The 20,147-nt window shown below is 36.2% G+C and overlaps 1 protein-coding gene across 3 annotated transcripts in view; it reads right to left on the minus strand.

The window, feature by feature from the left end:
• Positions 1-20,147, minus strand: part of rbms1b (RNA binding motif, single stranded interacting protein 1b) — a 70,197-nt gene that overhangs the window by 18,425 nt on the left and 31,625 nt on the right. For all 3 annotated transcript variants that reach the window (XM_055216279.2, XM_055216280.2, XM_055216282.2), the window contains exons 3-5: positions 17,477-17,535; positions 11,627-11,718; positions 3,759-3,916 (exon numbers count right to left, since the gene is read on the minus strand). In XM_055216279.2, the coding sequence (XP_055072254.1) occupies positions 3,759-3,916; positions 11,627-11,718; positions 17,477-17,535 (309 nt within the window). The remainder of the gene's footprint in view (positions 1-3,758; positions 3,917-11,626; positions 11,719-17,476; positions 17,536-20,147) is intronic.

Genomic DNA, 20,147 nt, shown 5'->3' on the forward strand with positions numbered 1-20,147 from the left:
ATTAACCAAAAGGTTTTTTTGTTTTGTTAAATGTTTTTGTTTAAATGTAGCTTAAAAATTTTTTTTCAGTGAAATGATGCAAGACTTATTTTAAGATAATTTTTTTGCTGATAATTTACTTTGATAACTCTAGAAATCATGGTTTCTCTCTCTCTCTCTCTCTCTCTCTTCCTACATATGAAGAGTTTTGTTGCAAAACGAGATAACCACCGTTTTTTAAATTGTTCAGAAATCGCATTTTTTGGTTGTGCATTCCAATTAATTTCAATGCAACTGCAGTTGGTTTGTTTTGATTTAAAACCTTCATAACTTAAAAAATACAGCTAAGTAGGACCATAAAACAAAATAATAACATGATAACATAATAATAAACATGTTTTGACAAAAATGTTAAAAAATGGATTTATCTCGTTTTGCAACGAAACTCTTCATATACAAACATTGTTCCTCCAATAACTCTATACAAACTTTTTTGTAAACAAATTTTATGAACAAACACTTGAATTACTGACAGTGAAAGCACTGCTTCACGTCACATCTGCTTTTATTTTCAGTAACCCAACAATAAAAATCTTCCTTCTGTTAATGCAGTATAATAGTTTGGACATGCATGGATAATACGTAAACTAGGGTTGCAAAATGGCAGAAAGTTTCTGGTAAATTTTTAGAAATGTTTTATGGGAACTTAATCAGGGGAATTTAGGAAATATTGCAAATTAAAAACACATCAGGAATTTATGGGAATTATTTGAAAATTTTGTGAAATGTATATAAACTATATCACATACAAACATTAATTAACATTTTGTTTGGTCATAAGGTAATATACATTTTGAAGAATCCTGATACTTACGCTCATCAACATGTAGATTTATTTGATGAAATAAATGCAGGCTTGATGAGCATAAGAGACTTCTTTCAAAAACATTAAAAATATTAATGTGTCCAAATGTTTGGGTGGTACAGTAATTCTGTATGATAACAGAAAACTGGCTGGCAGAATGTGGAAGAAAGACCATCACAGCTTTAGCTAGGAACATAATAGCTAGCCTCATACATTTTCAATGAAATAGTGCTAGCTTGCATTTAGATATCTGATTTACTGGCTTCAAGAAATTATCTGTGCATGCTATCCACCTGTTTCCCGAACACGGAATTAATATATGTGATGTATTTCCTTTCCGGTCCAAGACTACCGGTTCAATATTCAGCCGGTAAAAAACAGTGTAGTGGGAGCACGCATAAAACACGATTTCAACAGTTAATATTTACTACACCTGCCATGTATGAACCCGTGTGAGGATGAAATTAAAAAGTGGCTTGATATATGAAGATGTATTCAATCATTTTGTGTTGTTGATCGGAGGTGACGGACCCTCAATGCGCAAATATAAAAGCAGACAGATATCAGTATCTTTACAATGGGAAAGTCAGTCGAGTGTTTGTACATGGAATTTACCAAGACTTCGTGTTTTTAACTTTTCAGGGGCTGGTTTAAAATGTCACAACTGTCCTTCTGGTCTGGTGTGAAGTTTTTCTTAAATGGCAATTCTTAATGGACTTGTTTATGGCGACATGTCAAGCTTCACGCGTTTCGACACAGTCAGCAGTATCATTCAAGACACTGTAAGTTATTTGAACAAACCCTAATAAACATATTAAACTACTACATGTATTGAGTATTGTTTTCGTTTTATTGAAATATTATTACATCGCTTCTTACGCACTAGGTGGAGACTTGAGCTTATGAAATTATTTGCTTACTTTTTAAAGTATTTGTTTTTCATTTAAAACATAACAAAAGTACGCTCAAACACATTAAAAACTATTACAAACCTTAAAGGATTAGTCCATTTTCTTAAACGAAAAATCCAGATAATTTACTCGCCACCATGTCATCCAAAATGTTGATGTCTTTCTTTGTTCAGTCGAGAAGAAATTATGTTTTTTGAAGAAAACATTGCAGGATTTTTCTCATTTTAATGGACTTTAATAGAGCCCAACATTTAATACTTAACTCAACGCTTAACAGTTTTTTTCAGCGGAGTTTCAAAGGACTATAAACAATCCCAAACGAGGCATAAGGGTCTTATTTAGCCAAACGATTGTCATTTTTGACAATAAAAATAACAAATATCAACTTTTAAAGCACAACTTCTCGTCATGTAGATCCGGTCGTGATACGCCAGCGTGACCTAACGCAATACGTCATGACGTCAAGAGGTCACAGAGGACGAACGCGAAACTCCGCCCCAGTGTTTACAAGTGTGTTGAAGGAGGACCGTTCCTACTTTGTTGTATGTCAACTGATACTAATTAATGTCTTTGTGTCAGTTTATTGTTTACAATGGTCCGCAAATGTGCGTTTTATATATGTAACACGTGACCTCCCTACGTCACTACGCATTTACGTTAGGTCGCGCTGGACCGGACCTTGACGAAAAGTTGTGGTTTAAAAGTACATATTTTTTATTTTTCTAAGACCCTTATGCCTCGTTTGGGATTGTTTATAGTCATTTGAAACTCCGTTGAAAAAAACTGTTAAGTGTTGAGTTAAGTATTAAATGTTGGGCTCTATTAAAGTCCATTAAAATGAGAAAAATCCTGCAATGTTTTCCTCAAAAAACATAATTTCTTCTCGACTGAACAAAGAAAGACATCAACATTTTGGATGACATGGTGGAGAGTAAATTATCTGGATTTTTCTTTTAAGAAAATGGACTAATCCTTTAACTAAGCAGATTATGTCGTATATATTCTGTACTGTAATCGCATTTTTGTAATAATATATTGTAGCAGAATAAATAAATCAGCATAATATTAGTTGTTTTTAAATAATTATTGCATTTATTGTGTACTGGTAGTTTCTATGAAAGGTTTTACTGGATGGATTTGTAAATACAGATCATGAGTGCAAGTGCGCCACATTCAGTTCTTGTGCATGGATTATGGTTAAAACAAATGTTTTGTAGAGATTTAATGCGTTTGTATTAGCTATTATGGCAACCCCTAACTGCATAAATTATGTCGATCTTCTTGGGTTTCATAATAAACATTAAACAACCAGTCAAAATGGCACACTTGTGTCCTTCGCAATACACTACCATTAGCTTCACCAGAAGTCATAAATTGGAAAGCTCAAAGATGGCGGCGCCCACATTCACGTCAAGAAACAGGTTGATAGAAGGATGCAAGTACATTCAGGGGGTGTGACCTCAATGTGTCTCAGTAAGCAGTGTGCTGTGTGCATTTGACTACTGTGCCGGGTAGAAATTCAACTGAAATTGCATTAAATCTTCTTGTTTTAAACAAAATTATGCTGCAAGATTTTATTTTAAAACTACATTTAAGTTCCCTGTTAAAGGCAACTTTGCATTTTTTTCAAATTAGCAGTTTATTCCCGTTAATTCCCATGGAAAGTTTCCAGCCTTGAAAATTCCTGTAATTTTGCAACCCTAAACTAAACTTTATACAGAGTTTTAATTCTTGCATTATTTAATCTTGTTTTTCATTTAAGTGTGACCAGAATCAAAACCAAATTGATAGTTAACTAGCTTTATTGTGTATTTTTCTGACTGGCATTAAAAAAGCAGGAAGCGTCTGAAAGGTTTTTGTGAACATGAGGGGCTTTCCAGTATGTCTTAGAGCCCTAATAAACCTCACTAGGGCATCATGCTATTTGCTCAATAAAAATCAACCTCAACAGGAAGAATGAGGTAAACCATAATACATCTCGGTAAGTTAGTCTCAGTTCAGACCTTGCAAATCCGACTCCTCGGCTGGCCCCGTTGCCGTCCCGCAGGATACGTGTGGAAACGACCTGTCCGAAGGGCTTTAGCATGGCCTCTAACTCCTGCTCATCCATGGACAGCGGCAGGTTAGATATGTACAGGTTAGTAGGGTCCTGTTCCTGTTGCTGTGGGCAGAAAGACACAGAGAGGAGTTGGTTAATTTATTATTTGAGCGTTGACGGTCGAGCTTTCACGTGGTAATTTTCCAGTTGCGTGTTACTGATGTGAGTTTGCTCCATGTAAACATCTCTATCTGATATTCAGTTACCAGTATCACCTGTGATACGTGCTCATGACATTGAACTTGACAGATTACAGACAATGGATTTTATCACACTAGTTTTCTGTTAACACTGAAATCATGGTCATAATGTTTATTGCCTGGCCTTGAGTACATCATGCTGTAGGCTATGTGCTTTACCAGTGTTTCCCATTCATTGACGAGAATATTTTGCTCTGCCAGTCTTAAAACAAGCCATTTTGTTTTGAATAACAACATAAATATTTATGGCGACAATCTGATAGGCTGGCGCTGTATTACGGTACATTACACACGGGGCGCCAGCGTTAACGCTTGACGGAGGGCGTGTTTGAAGCGTGGCCAACAGCCAATCACAGCCAATCTCTGTTCTCCGATCTTGCATACATGTAATTGGTTGGCTCTGAACTAGATTATTTGCATAAAGCGATCTGATTGGCTGCTGCACACGTTGGCGCTTGAAAAGTTGAGAAATGTTCAACTTCTGCCGCAAGCAACAGCAGTGACGCGACGCCAATGGATCCACAATTCAGCTCGGCAACGCATGACGTCACCCATTCAAAGTAAATGAGAAGCGTTAATGCTGGCGCCCCGTGTGAGTGTACCGTTACTGTCCCCATTTTATTTTTAGCAAATCAGTTCGAGCAAACAGACAACTTCATTAATATTCATAAACCCTGTAACTCATTAATCCTTAGTGCGTATTAAATGACAATTTAAAAATAACAATATTCTTATTATTATTCTACTACTATCTTATCAGTATTCTTGTTTTAATTATTTGATTTATTTTAGAGAAACTGAATAACCAACAATATATTAAAGGGGATATTTCACAAGACTTTTTTAAGACGTCAAATAAATCTTTGGTGTCCCCAGACTACATATGTGAAGTTTTAGCTCAAAATATCATATAATTTATAATAGCAAGTTAAAATTGTCACTTTGTAGGTGTGTCCTTTAAAATGCAAATGAGCTGATCTCTGCACTTAATGGCAGTGTTGTGGTTGGATAGTGCACATTAAGGGGCGGTATTATTATAATGACATCACAAGGGGAGCCAAATTTCAATGACCTATTTTTTCACATGCTTGCAGAGAATGGTTTACCAAAACTAAGTTACTGGGTTGATCTTTTTCACGTTTTCTAGGTTGATAAAAGCACTGGGCACCCAATTATAGCACTTAAACATGAAAAAAGTCACATTTTCATGGTATGTCCCCTTTAAGTACCACCACCAGTTCAGTTGAAATGACAAATATGCATTTATACATGGTAACTATTACTAGGGTTTAGTTTAAATTACTTAAAGGTGCAGTGTGTAGATTTAAGCGGCATCTAGTGGTGAGGTTGTGAATTGCACCCCTCCCTTTTGAAGCACAAAGAGAAACTACGGTAGCCGTCATTGGACAAACATGTCATTGTCTGAGACAACATAGTGACAAATGCGCTTTGTAGAGTAGTTTTTCCATTAAGGGCTACTGTAAAAACATGATGCCACAAAATGGCGGCCTCCATGTAAGGAGACCCGCTGTATATGTAGATAAAAATGCCTAATTCTAAAGGTAATAAAAACAATAGAGTTCATTTTATAAGGTCTTTATACACCACTGAAAACATGGTTATCTATATTATGTTGCATTGCTGTCAAAAGATCTTTCTAAAATGTACACACTGCACCTTTAAGTTAATACATTTCTATCATTGCTTCCTAAACAATCATATTATAAAGTCACACAAATTATATGGGAAACACTGCCAACAGTAAACATCAAGAGCCGGATTTGATTTCTACATTATGCTAAAAAAACACACGATTGAACCTGAAACATTCATTCACAACACAACATTATGTTTTGATACAGTACAGCAGGTCTATAGCTAAAGTTTGAATGGGTGCTAATGGTCACACCTGAGTTACACACCTGTAAAAACACCACAGATCTTATCATACAGGTATTCAGCTCATTCATTCACAGCTGGAGACCCTGTTACAGTACACACACCTTTATCAGATAACGGCCACACACCTGGGGCTCTAAAACCACAGGCCTGCACACCTGTCTGCCTATTATTATAAAGGTAAACCAGTCAATCTGTTCCAAAATTGAGTCAAGATTTCTTAAAACTGCAATGGTAGACCGCTCATTAGGATTTTAAACAACTGTTTGATTATACGGCCAAGTAGTTGGATAGTACATGTGTCTGAAATACATAAAAGAGGCAGAAGTGAACAAAATCTGATCCTGTCTGGATTCTCGTGCTAATAAACTCTCAGCATTAATATTGATGAGCTGCAGCACTCGGACAGCCCCATCAAATTGCTGAAACATCATCTGATTTCTGCTGTAGTTTCCCTTCCATCAGCAGAAAAGCAAACAGAGAGAGAGAGAGAGAGAGAGAGAGACACTCCCTGGGGACAAAAGGGCCGTTACATTAATATTCATTAACATCCAACTGCGCTCAATCTCCGGCAGAAAGAGATGGCGGAGAAAAACAACACAGAGGCGCGGTCACATTACTGAACTAATACACTGAAAGAAAATAACAACACGGCACTATAAAGTAACAATGGCACAGACCCGGAGCAGAGCGGTGTTACCCAGAAGGTCAGTGGACCATCACGGGTAACAGTCTGAAGGCGACGGAGATCCTGAAGAGATACACACGCAAGACATGACAATGGCTGTCTTTAAACGCAAAGGGATGGTGCAAACGGCACTAATGGATGGTGTTTTATCGGCTGGATTTTGAATAGCAAATAGATCCCGAATGTGCTTGACTTACTCTAGGGGGAACTGAAATACTGCCATGCTTTTTTAAATAGATTTATCCCAACCAAAATGTAATTTAAACCACTTTTCAACCGGGTAGGGTAGAGCTGCACCTGTACTTTATTAAGGCTTTACTTAAAGATGCTGTAAGCAATGTTTTTGCAATAGCATGCATAAAATTTTAGTACTGCCTGACAGCTTACATGGAAATATACAATAATGTAGCCTACCATAAAAACATGTTTAGTTAAACATGGAGACTGAAGTAATAAATGACTAAACAAATATATTTCCTAGTTATAAATAGTTACATTTATAGATCAATCCAATTGTGCCTACATATTAATTTCTATATGTGAAAAATAGTAATAATAAGTGGTTGTGTTTAAACTGTCTACCAGTTGTGTGTGCATGAGTCTATTCATTTACACCTAAAATGTTAAAAGTTGCATCTTACTCCCGGTTGGTGCGACCGGCCTGAGGTTATAGGGCAAACCGCGAGTATACAGACATGGAAAGTAGCTTGGCACTAACATGCACATGCACAGCTGTGTGGCTGCAGGCATGCAGGGCTGTGTTTCATCTCTCAGTTGAGGTTTAAGAGCTTTTTTAATTGAAAGGTGATAACCAAACCTTTGACAGAATCAATCCACTCACTGCTTAGATGATGTGTCATAGTCCAGCACTACAAACATAACATCGATTTACAGTAGACACAAATGAGTATAAAAAGAAATATGAGTCTAAAGTCACCATGAAATGGAATTAGCAATTTTTAGGTAAACTGCAATACTGCCATTATCCACTAGATGACTTACCCAATTTATGAAAAATACTGAAGCCAAAACGTTATTAACCAATTTTAAACTCTGTGTATGTTTTGATAATCATTCTGAATATGATATCTAACAAAATTCCTTTTTATTATTAATTATTTTACCTTTTTGCTAAAAAACTATTTTTAAAGAAAAATACCAATATTTAAGAGTTTGATATATTTATATATTTTTAGAAGAAAATTTTCCTGGAAGGAAACTTTTGTAAAAAAAGACACAAAAAAGCTGGCGGGAAATTTTCAAAAAATGGCTGGCAGGGAATGAGTTAAACATTATGAGGGTACATTAATTTTAAAATAATGAAGCTCACAGATAAGTCATTTGTAAAAATACCACAATATTCTAAAACAAATTACAGTTTTCATTTTATTTTCATGCCGACTTTAAAATGAAGCAGAAATCGAATCAGAATTATACATTTACAATTTATTTGGCATTAGACACAATCTAAAATATTTTGATGCTAATTATCTAATTGAATAAAATTGTCCGTGCTTTGAGGTTTGGAAGCTGCGCGGAGATGCGTGTGTACGCAAGATAAAGCGTCAACTGTATTTTTACTCAATGACAATTTATTATTAAAATCTTATTGGTTAATGGTTAATATTCGGTTAACAAGAAAAAAAATAACTGAAATGAACATCCCCAATTTCTAAACTATAATACTGTTTTTTTAACTTTGGCATCAGACACAATATAAAAATATTTTGATGCCAATTATATTAAGAAGACAATTTGATAAAATATTCTAATATTACTCAGGGTTCTCGCAGCACTTTGCAGTTCGTGCGGCCCACCTAAGCTGGGAAACCCTAACGCCTGAACTAGGTTGTCCAAAAAATTAAATAAAAAAATAAGAGAAAGACGTGGTCCGTCACTCTCTGGAGGATAACTAGTAGCCAGTTGATAAAACATCTTAGAATATCGCTTAGTAATTAATAGTGGGAAATGATCAGTTTTTACAATCTTCGCGCTATCATCGTTCGGCAGACGTTCCACAACATCTGCTTCAGTTTGTGTTTATTAACCCTTTAGTTTCACTTCATTACGCAGCTATTTTCGTTAGAGGTATCTGTTAAAACATTTAATTTATTAATAATTTAGTATGTGTTCATTTTCTGTCATAGTTTCCAACTTAAGTTTTATTTGAGTGTTTTAAATAAAAATATTTTCATTTTCATCATGACGCTTACATCCCGCCCCTTTGATTGCCACACCTCCCAGCCCAACCCTACCACCTTAACTAACAAATTTTCTGCAGGAAACCCTGTTACATATATGCTGTGAACAGATTTTATGAAAGCCACAAGATAGTATGAGAAAAAGTGAGAACGGCGTGTACTGCCTATAGTATGAGGAAGATGAGATATGAGCACAATATAACAGAGAAAACGGCACTCAACACTGTATCCCACAATGCAACATGCTCAACCTTCCATATACGGTACAGTGTAAATGAATTTAAATTTCACTTAAATATATTATAACACCTCTTTCTTGACTCATTATTTGATTGGACTGCCAAATGTAAAGACATTTTCACAGAAATTAGCTAATGCAGAATAATTCATATTACTTCCAACTTAATAACGCTTGACACCACCTTTTGAATTAAACATGCATAGTGACGAGGTCACGTGACAACATTGTATCATATGATGTAGCAACGGTATCATTGCATAATGCATTCTGTCACATACTTCCTTTTCCAAAAACAGTATCTAGTATACAGCAACTGGGCAGTGGTCAGTAAGTGAGTGTTTCATTACAAACATAGCCAGACTGTGAGAGATGGGGTCAGATGTCACCAGGAGACTCTAGGGACGTCCTGTCTTGGATATTGATGTCTAGACATCTGTTAATATCATAAACAAGATGAGAGAAATATTCATCCAAGGGCAACATGCCAAGATGTGGAGGCCACAGAATGAGTGTATGAAAAATGCCCGTCTCTCACAGGACACACACAAACATCAAGTCATGTCTGATTTACTGCAAACAGGACTCATCGGATCAGTCTGATTTCTGTAAACTATGTTTCCAGCACCAATAGTGTAAGCTTGACAGCAAGGCACGTTTACAGTAAACAGATTGTTGAAGGTATAATCTAGTCATACTTTTAAAATAAACTGTTTACCAAACATTTAAGAAGAAAATCACAGAATTTCTTTCATATAATAAAGCTACACACATCAAGTCTGCAGTCAGGCAGGTTTTGTGTGTCACCTGACTTAGATTTTCGGTGTCTTCCTCACATTGGTGCTCGTCTGGATGCCGGATCATTCTGATTGGGTCAACCAGGGCACAAAAAGAAGAACAGAAGTGACGAATGAAGCAAAGATGAAGTCAACAGGAAACGCACCGAATTTCACTTTTTTATCTCTCATTCAAATACGTGAATATTTTTTAAAGATATGCCTTATAAGACATCACTTGTATATCACAAATCCATCTGTGGCGAGCGAGACTTTGCGTTGCTTTGTTTATGTTTTGCATCACTAGCCGATTACGATTTCCCGTTTTGAGTAACGAACACCAACTATTGCCACCTGCTGGAACGAACAGTCATCTCACGCAGGCACAAAACGGGCTACGTGGCCACCATCTGTTTGGCGTATTTGGGCAATTTTTGACCTAGATGCAGCAATATGAGCTAACGTTTAGTCTGCGCTAATTCGCTAGACCGTCATGACTTTAAACTTAAGAAACATCCAACAAAACATTTCCGATATAATGGAAAAATAAAATGAGGCGTCAAAATCTTTGTATTGACAGAGGTCACCTCAAGAAAAACAAATTCTAGCTTTGTGGCTTTTCGCTCATGTCCATTTGTTTGCTTAAGTAAGTAACTGATCATGGCTTAAATTCAAAGCTGAGGTGTACGCTTAACACAATGTGTCACATTTAAGTGTCCAGTGACCATGTTTAGTGATCCTGATACACATCACACTGAACTTGGGCGTGTAATGAAACACACCTCGACTGAATCACACATTTTACAGAACCTGAGTGTCAAGGCTTCACAAATTTTTACCATTATGTCAATTTTTACTTCCTTTTCTTTTGTGCAGTAATTTAAAGCACCTTGTTGTGGTGCTGTGGGAGCCAGACAACACAATATTCAACCGATGCAGGATCAGAGATCTGTACAGGCAAACCTCTTAAAAACACATCCAAATAATAAGTATAAGCAAGTACACTTTACAGAAAAATTAAGACTATTTTAAAGCCAATAAGACCTTTAAACATTTCCCCCCTAAATTGTCATCATTGTCTTTAAAGCTCACATAACACACGCTGTTTCTTCTCATCTCAAGTTAATCTTGAGTACCTATAGAGTAGTATTACATCCTTCATATCTTCAAGTCTTTAGTTTTATCAGATTTATAAAAGACAGATCAGCTTAAGCAATTGTTTCCAGAAAAGCTAATGAGCGTCCTCGTTCTCACTCTTATTTGACATGTGGGCGTGCTTTTCTGGGGGAAGTGCCCATAAAAGGAATATGGGGTCACTGATACGTAATGGGTACCCATATTCAATAAAAACTTTCAGAAACTTGTAGAAAACAAGAGGCTTAAGTTTGGCCCAGAAATACTCTTTTTTTCTCTTTTACACTTTGCATTTGTTCAGCATGAGGATTACAACTCTTAAAATGTGTTAATAAGTCAGAAGAATGCATAAAAATAACATTAAAGTGTAATAATAAAATTCAAGTAAACTCCTAATAGTCAAAAACACGCTTAAATATAACTGTTAAATTTAGATTCTAAGATGATCCAGAAATATTTTGACTGGTTTTGCCCTACTTATCTTTGCACTTTGTTTAAGGCTTGTCTGGATGCTACATTTGACTTGTGAGGAGGGTGTGACTTCACACTGAACATAACACTCAAGCTCACACTCACGTCACATGATCACAGCGGGGAAATGAGCGTTCTGTATACTACAGGTGAACATGACTCTTACCTTCGCCATCTGAGCCTGTACTCCACTGGTCTTCAGCGCACTGACGGCTTTTTGGGCCGCAGCAGGGCTGTCAAAGTCCACAAAGCCGTAACCTACAGGAGACAACCATAAAACAACTTTAGATAAATCTTCATAAGGATAACACGCTCTGTAGCCACACCCTGAAGGCACAAACACACATTTTCCTAAAACAGCTGTACGGGAACATGAGAAACATGGAGCTGAAGATGGTTTCTGTAATTCACCCTTTGAAGGGTTTGTTCACCCCAAAATTACAATTTTATCTTAAATCACTTAGCCCTGTGTCATTCTAAACCACCAAGTCTTACAATTGTCTTCAAACACATTTTTAGATATTTTTGATGAAAAACAGGAGGCTTATGACTGTCTCATAGACTGCAGTTTAATAATAAATAATACATTTTCACAATTCTTTCCCCAGACATCACCAAAAAGGTCCATCAGTAGTTCAATAATACTATGAAGCAACAAGAACACTTTTGTGCGCAAAGTAGGGTTATCGTGTATCGAAGATTGTCAGACATATCACCAATAGCAGGCTTTCATGACGATAGCTGCCGATGGTTATTAATTAGGGATGCACCGATATGGAAAATTTGGCCGATACCGATATAACAGATAACTCTTTAAATTTGGGGGCCGATAACCGATATCTATAAGCCGATAAATATTCATATTATTTTCACAATGAAAGACTCGCAGACCGCGGAAATCTTGTCTTTGCGCTAGACTAGCATACTCTTCTTAAGCCCGCAACACATGTCATCTTCGTGCTATGTCACAGAAAGCACCAATCAAAACTCCACATGGCCAGCAATGAGCAATTGAAATGGTTAAACAAACCAAAATAATCCATAATTTATCGGCTTTCATTTATCGGCCTAATTTTGCTATCAGATCGATAACCGATAATATTAAAAATAAGCAGTTATCGGCCGATAACGATATGTCGGCCGATATATCGTGCATCCCTATTATTAATATCATCATAGTTTCACAATAACATTCGCATTGTGTGCTTTTCCTCGCATGAGAGGGTTTGTGGGCTTCACATGGCGCGAGATAGCTTGTAACAAACGCGGACTCCTTCTCGCACGCACTTGGACTTGATGCGCGCGTCTTGGACTCTTGCTCGGACATGAATGCGCACGGCATGGACTCCTTCTAGCACCTGAACTTGTAATGTGCATGATTCGGACTATTCGTCGCACATGAGCTTGTAATACACGCAACTTTTTCTTGCACTAGAGAGGTTGTTAGGAGCGCAGGGGTTTAAAAACCAGCGAGTGTGTTGTTCCCGCTCCCTGGCACGCAGGAAATTTTAGAGCTCCTGGTATTTAATGACACGCTTGGATTCATGGCATCAGTTTTAAGAATGTTGCAGTCATGACAGTTTTGCCCTTGCTTCTTTTTTGTCCCCCAATCAAGTGACTTAAAATGAACTAAAAAATGAACAAATAAATAAATGAGTAGCACCGCCCCCGATACTCTCGTGTATCGGCGATGACCTCAGGACAATCTCAAAATGGGGCATATTGCCCAACACTAGCGCAAAGAAAACAAAACAAATGATGTTTGCTAACGTGACCTGCTGACGTAGTTGCCAGCATACAGACACAGAATACGCTGGTAAGTAATTTGTGCATTTATAGAGGGCCATTTAAATGTTTGCATAATGGCTTCAATAAGAAAGAGAATAAAAACTCTTACAACTACATCAGCACGTGACATCATTAGCATGCGCCATAGTCTGCTCGTAAACGCGCAATGAAGGACCAAGGAGGAGGGCAAATTGTTGAATAAAATCGTTTGCTTGTTTTCAAAAGTGTTCTCGATGCTTCATAATATTATTATTGAACTAGTGATGGCACTTTTTTGGCAAAGTCTTTAATTCTTTTCTGGGCTTGATTGTGAAACTCAAACTGCAGTCCACGGGACAATCGCAAGCCTCACAGTGAGGACTGTCACAATTATTAAATAATTGTCTCATCGCGATTGTTTGACCTCAACAGGATGATTTTAGATCACCGCAATGATTGCATCTCTCTAAAAAACACAAGGGGGAGCTGCAGCACCTGTATAAACGAGACAGTATCTAAAGACGCTCCTTGACTGACATTGTAATGCAATACATAGCCAAGCCATTTAATACAGTGGAAAAACACCATTTAAAGAAATTCATATTTACTGCCAGGTAAATCTTGAATATTTAAACAATACTTAGAAAGCATGTGTGTGTGTGTGTGTGTGTGTGTGTGTGTGTGTGTGTGTGTGTAATTTGAGTTGGACAGAAATACAAAACCTTAAGAGAATGACCTGCTCAAAGTTAATTAAAACAACTATTTCAAATGCTGAAGTGATTTTCTTTTTCCTTTGTTAGTAAGAATATGTACAACTTCATGTTTAAACTTATTGAAAAAGCTGAATAGTCGTTCAAAACGTCCTGATTAGTCATTGAAATAATTGACGATTTGTCGATTTATCTGTCTAATAATCGATAGATTAAGTCGATTATCAAAATAATCGTTTGTTGCAGCCCTACTTGCAAAAGATTGAATTTAAATAAATCACAACGTGTAAAAAAATCTATGAGAATTGAATGTCAAAGCCCTAAAACAGGCAATGAATCGTCATAATTTATTAGACAATTAACCGTCAGTCAAATATCATAATCGTGACAGCCCTACTCACAGTTTTCATCAAAAATATCTAAAAATGTCTTTGACGACAATCAAAGGACGACACATGGATAAGTGATTTATGATAAAATTTTTGGGTGAACTAACCTGTTAACTCCTTATAAATAAATTAAACAAAATAATGTATATAAAGCATAATGATAAATGCACAAATAATATAAACTGTAACACCAAAATCTCTACTGAATAACACATTTTTGCCGTTAAATGTGCACTGCATAGCACCCAGCCTAACATGAAAATGATTAAATGCAGAACATTCTGTAATGCTTTAATCTCATCTCCAATCTTAAAAGATACAATCGCAGTTGTGGAGCTTTCATGTCCTAAAATATTCTGCGTCTATTCATGCTCCTATAGCGCAATAGGTTGTGGGTTTGATTCCCTGAATTAAAAAAATGTAGATCTTATGCACTGTGTACATTGGCAAATGCATGAATGCAAATGATAAATAAATACATCATGACATCTATTTTTAAAGTATAAAGTATATACGGTGTTAAAAAATGTAGCGATTGTGGGCAGGGCCAGTTAAAAGGGCGGGTGCTGGTTTAGGGGCCTGATGTACATCTTATCTTAACCTGTTTAACAAAGCGTGTGGTAGGTCATATATCAAAGAGCTCAGAGTAAAACAACTGATCCACTATCAGTGTCTGCTTCCCCTAATAGGAACAATTAAACTGAGACAAGGAAGCAAATACAAGATCAGATCCTCGCTTCAAGCGCTTCTGACACGACTGGTTGCTATATTTAATCAGCGAACAGGTCAAACCACAAACACAGGCGACTTAATACAACCTGACTGATAGCTCAGATACATGTGGTGTACAGACTAGAGAAATGTTCATGTAGTATAACAGAAATCCATCTGTACAGAGGGGCGTGCTGGTACTAAATATTTGACAAAATTACTGCAGAAACAACAGACAACCATTTTTTTAATTAAAAGTTAGCAGAGCTTTGTAGACAAACAACTCTCACAATAGATTTTAAGATATTTGTCAATGTCCTACATTTTATTTTACATTTACGTATTTAAAAGTAATAGTTTACCAAGTAGATTCAAAATGTTTAAAACATGGAAGGAAATACAAATATATTTAAAAACATATTTTTTTTAACAAAGTGAACACACGTTTCATAAAAATGAATAATAAAATAATGAGAAACTAGCCTAATGACACAATCTTCAATGAACAAATAAAAAGTGTCATAAAATTAGTGCAATATTGCTTTATTTTATAACATTAAAACTAATGCAAATACATGGTAAATATTTAAATGTCAGCCAGTTCAAGAGTTTAGCAGCTCTATGTGAAAGTGAAAGTTTGGTTTTGCTGGTTTGACTGTGGGTTGGGTCGTCTCTCACAAAGTGAATATTTGCATTTGTGCGTGACTGTGATGCCCAAGTTAACATTTTCCACTTGGCTTTAGGTAAAATCTTGCACGGTTGAGGGAGCCGAACGCAGGAATCCAAGACGTGAGGCAAATCTGCATACGCTCTCTTTGGTCTTGGCTGAAATTACTCCGCACATAAATAATCCACAAAGCTGTGACTACAACATTAGCCCCACGGCACGCGGATCCAGGTGCCAGGCCCAGGAACAGAGCCAGACGACTTACTAAACTGACCTGCTAGTCACTCAAGATCACAACCTTCCCTTAAAACCAACAACTTTAAGTTTGTCTAGTTGTTTTTCAGAGAATATATCTTCATTGAAAATTAGCTTTTAATGTTTGTTTATAAAACCTTTCTGTACTTACAGCATTTTTGTAGCAGAATCCAACCAAGTGCAAAAATAAAGATTAATATTATACTACATTTTGCTTTTCAAATCATCTTCTATTTAAAGACAAAGGGGATGAATATTATGGTATGATGCAGTGCAGAAGTCTCACTTAAGACATCAAAACCAGGACAGGATGAATGGTGAATGTCTGGAAACCAGCACCAGACCGACTGGATATCTGCTTTCAGCTTCACCCACACTAGCATAGTTGTTCAATGACGCAATGCAGAACACACACATACACGTATACCCATCCAATGAAAACAAGCTTGTACAAGCACACACCACTGCATGGTTAAATATTACAGCCTTACATTTGAGTCACTTCTGTTCTGTGCATTTTATTTAATCCATTAGTTAGTTTACAGAAGCATATTGAACAAAATGACATCATCACTATGGGACAGATTTACTAAGAGCTTGTGCCTGCTCAAGGCCTCTTTTGCAGTGAAAAACTACTGTCAGGATTTACTAAAGACAACACTAATTTGCTGTTTAGTAAATCTGGTCCTATGAATTTTCACAGAGGTCTCATATTGGCATTTTACATGCTTTAAAATGTTAAACCATTTCAGTAAAACCATATGTAGGTAAATGAAGAAGTGATTGTGACATGCATTACTCACAAAAGGATCAAATTAAACCCTGCAGTGCAAAAATCAAAGCATACAGAGAAGCATGCAATGTTTAAAATATAAAATCATGGTCAAAGAGAAGCAAAGTGCCTAAATTTGGACAAATTTCTTTGATATTTGGGCTGCATAATGATTAATCACAACTAATCATTGGCAGAATAAAAGTTTTTGTTTATATTATATGTGTGTGTGCGTGTACTGTGTATATTAATTATGTATACCGGTATATAAATAAATGTATATTTAAGAAATATTTACATTTGTATATACATTTTTATATTTATATTTATTAATCTATAAATATATTTTTTCTTAAAATTATACATGCATGTGCGTGTTTATATACACATAATTATTATACACAGTAAACACAGATATATGATGTAAACAAAATCTTTTATTCTTTAGTCACGATTAATCGTTATGCAGCCCTATTTGATATACAGATTACATGTTTTCTTCAACAAGATTTTTCTGAAACAAAATAATACGCACACAGCGAAATCAGAGCAAAGCAAACATCTTGTCTTTACCCGAGACAAAACAACCAATTTCTTGAATTCGTTTTTTATAGTTAATTTCTGTATGGCATTATACAGAATATCATCTGAATGAATGCTATATTAAAAACATATTGCAGGAAAATATTAAAAAGCACAGATTCTGACCCACATAATAAGAGGACAGAACATACGGTACACTTACCTTTGCATTTGTTTGTGGCTTTGTCTAAGATGGCCTTGGTTGATACAATTTTTCCATATCTGTAAAAAAAAAAAAATAGGGGAATTTTTAAACATCCACACAGAGACAGAAATAACTTGCACAAGAAGTGATGAGGTCATATGTAAAATAAAAAAAAGTTTAATTTTACAGAAGACAGAACTGAATGTATTTCTTAAGTGTAATATTAATTATATTAATACGTTAAAAAATAAATACGACCTCACGACAATCACGTTTACGCACTGCCTTTGAAACTTTCATCCGTCATAAAAAAACGGATCGTGTTGTAAAAGCAAACGCCAAAATCCAGAACAGTGTCTGACACATTGATACACTTCGTCTCGCAGCACAAAGTGTGGAATACAAAGAAAGAGAATATTAAAACAGATTGTGGATTGCGGAAAACAAGATGCTAGATACTGATTTCAAAACGAATGGTTTACGAAAGATTATACAGTTAACTAAGCTTGTTGCTAATGTCATTCATTCATTCGTGGTGAATAGTGCTTATGAAGACACCATTTGTATTGTTTTGCAATTGCAAATATTTTCGCAACGAATTAAGTAATACACATCGGACTTAGTGTGCAAGGTTTCGGTGTGTAAATTTTTTTAGGATAACGGACACTAAACAACGCATACAAAAATTTCGTCCATCATTGTGCAAAGTATTACAGCTAGATATAAAGCTTAACAGACAGCACTTTTGGCTTTATATAGCTCTTTAAACATTTAGGGCCAGATTTACTAAACGGAGCAAATTAGTGCGAGAGCTCAATTCTTTACAAAAAGGGTGTAAATTAAATAACACCAGCGCAACAGCTGAAATCCATAATGACCAATGCAATCTACTAAGAGCAGCGCTAATTAGTTCAGGGTCGTTGATAAGTTGCGGGCGATCTACTAACGCCTGATGCACTTGAGTTCAGCACCTCGGACATCTCAGCTGAAAATGTGAGCTGTGAAATCCCAGCCAACGAACCCATATGACACTAAAAAGAACTGGATGACAAAATTTATTTTACAAGAACCTCTGAAACACCTGGTATTGTGTGACGACTTCTAGTGATTTCTCTTTAATTTCCTCCAGCACATTGAAAATAACATGGCTTTGCAAACAATAAATTTGAATAACTGTCTACGTTCCTCTGGCAATCCAAATAAACGGTCATGTGTAAAAAAATCCTATCCCTTGTATCTCTGTGATGCCTCTCCTATCAGCCATTTGAAGCGCAAAATGATTTAATACAAGTAATATCTCACGTACAAACATCAGAAAATCGCGTTGCGTAAATCAATTAAATAGTTTTCTATTAACGCCAAAATGATGACTTCCGCTGTCGCAAGCTGTTAGTAAATCTGGTCCTTAACCAGTCCCCTCAGAAAAATGCGATTATGCGATCGCATAATTCAATGCATAATCTGCCAAAGTCTGCATATTTATGCGGGGGCATCATTTTTTAAATACGCTGCATAAATTGCAGATTTCTGTTGGCAAAATATGCAGGGCTTGCATGATTTCATAATCCCTGCATTTTCGTAGCAAAAAGCCACATATATCTTATCAGAAAGTTTAAAAATGTTGCATTTACTTCACACATGCGCAGCCATGTCCCCTGTTGTCATGGGAATGTTAGGAAGTGATGTAATTACGCAACGTGAACATCAATGAAAAGCTGCAAATTTTTGCAAGTTCACACAGTTTTTGCAAGTTCCCGCAATTTAAGCAAGTTCATCGCATAAAATTGCATTTTTTAAGAAAACGTGCCGCAAGATCAAGGATTTTTGCCCGCAATAATCACAAAAAACTCTTGTGTTTTTGTGGAAGAACTGCTTAGCCTTTTTAGCCTATTTTTTTAATTATACGCACAATTACAATAATACACTTAATAATGAATATTTTGTTGCAGATATTGTAGCTTGTCTTTGGCAAACTCTTTTTAATGTTCCTCATCTGTAAGAATAAAAGCATCTAACTGTAAATATCAGATATGAACATAACTATTAGTATACAGCTATATTTTGCCAGGTTACAAAGAACTGTGCAGATAAACGAATAAAACAGCAGAAAAAGGGGCCCTGGGTGGGTTGATGTGATTTATTTAGGAGAAGGTTATAAAAAATGCTGCGGAATGCTGCATGGCACGTGCGGATGAAACACGACCTCTGACCTCCAGACGAGACACCAGTATGACCTTACCAGTATTACACCCACAATAAACAGTCATAAAGCACTTTCAATTAATAACCAAATGGGAATGTGAGATTTGAAATCGAATTATAGCGGATGAACGCTAAAGCCTACGGGCCGCACTCTTTGGTGACTCCCCAGGTTTTACCTCTCCTGGGGAATAAATGGTTTCTGCCAATTGACCTAATAATAATCAATTACAAGGATCTCGACCTCTAAATCCCCTTACGCCTCCTCCACCGCATTCGACCTGAGCAGCTTATGAAAGTCACACTAATCAAAAGCTTGCGGTGTTGAGGGTGAAAAAAGGAAATTATTATTTTCCAGCTTTCTGGAGCTCTAATGTGTAACTGAGGACAAATGCTTGGTTGCTGCCTTCTGAAATAGGATCCTAACTGAACCTTATAGGTGATCGATCAGAGAAGCTTAACTTAGACACCAACTCTACACAAATACTTC

The sequence above is a fragment of the Misgurnus anguillicaudatus genome, chromosome 17, assembly GCF_027580225.2.
Source record: "Misgurnus anguillicaudatus chromosome 17, ASM2758022v2, whole genome shotgun sequence".
Classification (NCBI taxonomy): domain Eukaryota; kingdom Metazoa; phylum Chordata; class Actinopteri; order Cypriniformes; family Cobitidae; genus Misgurnus; species Misgurnus anguillicaudatus.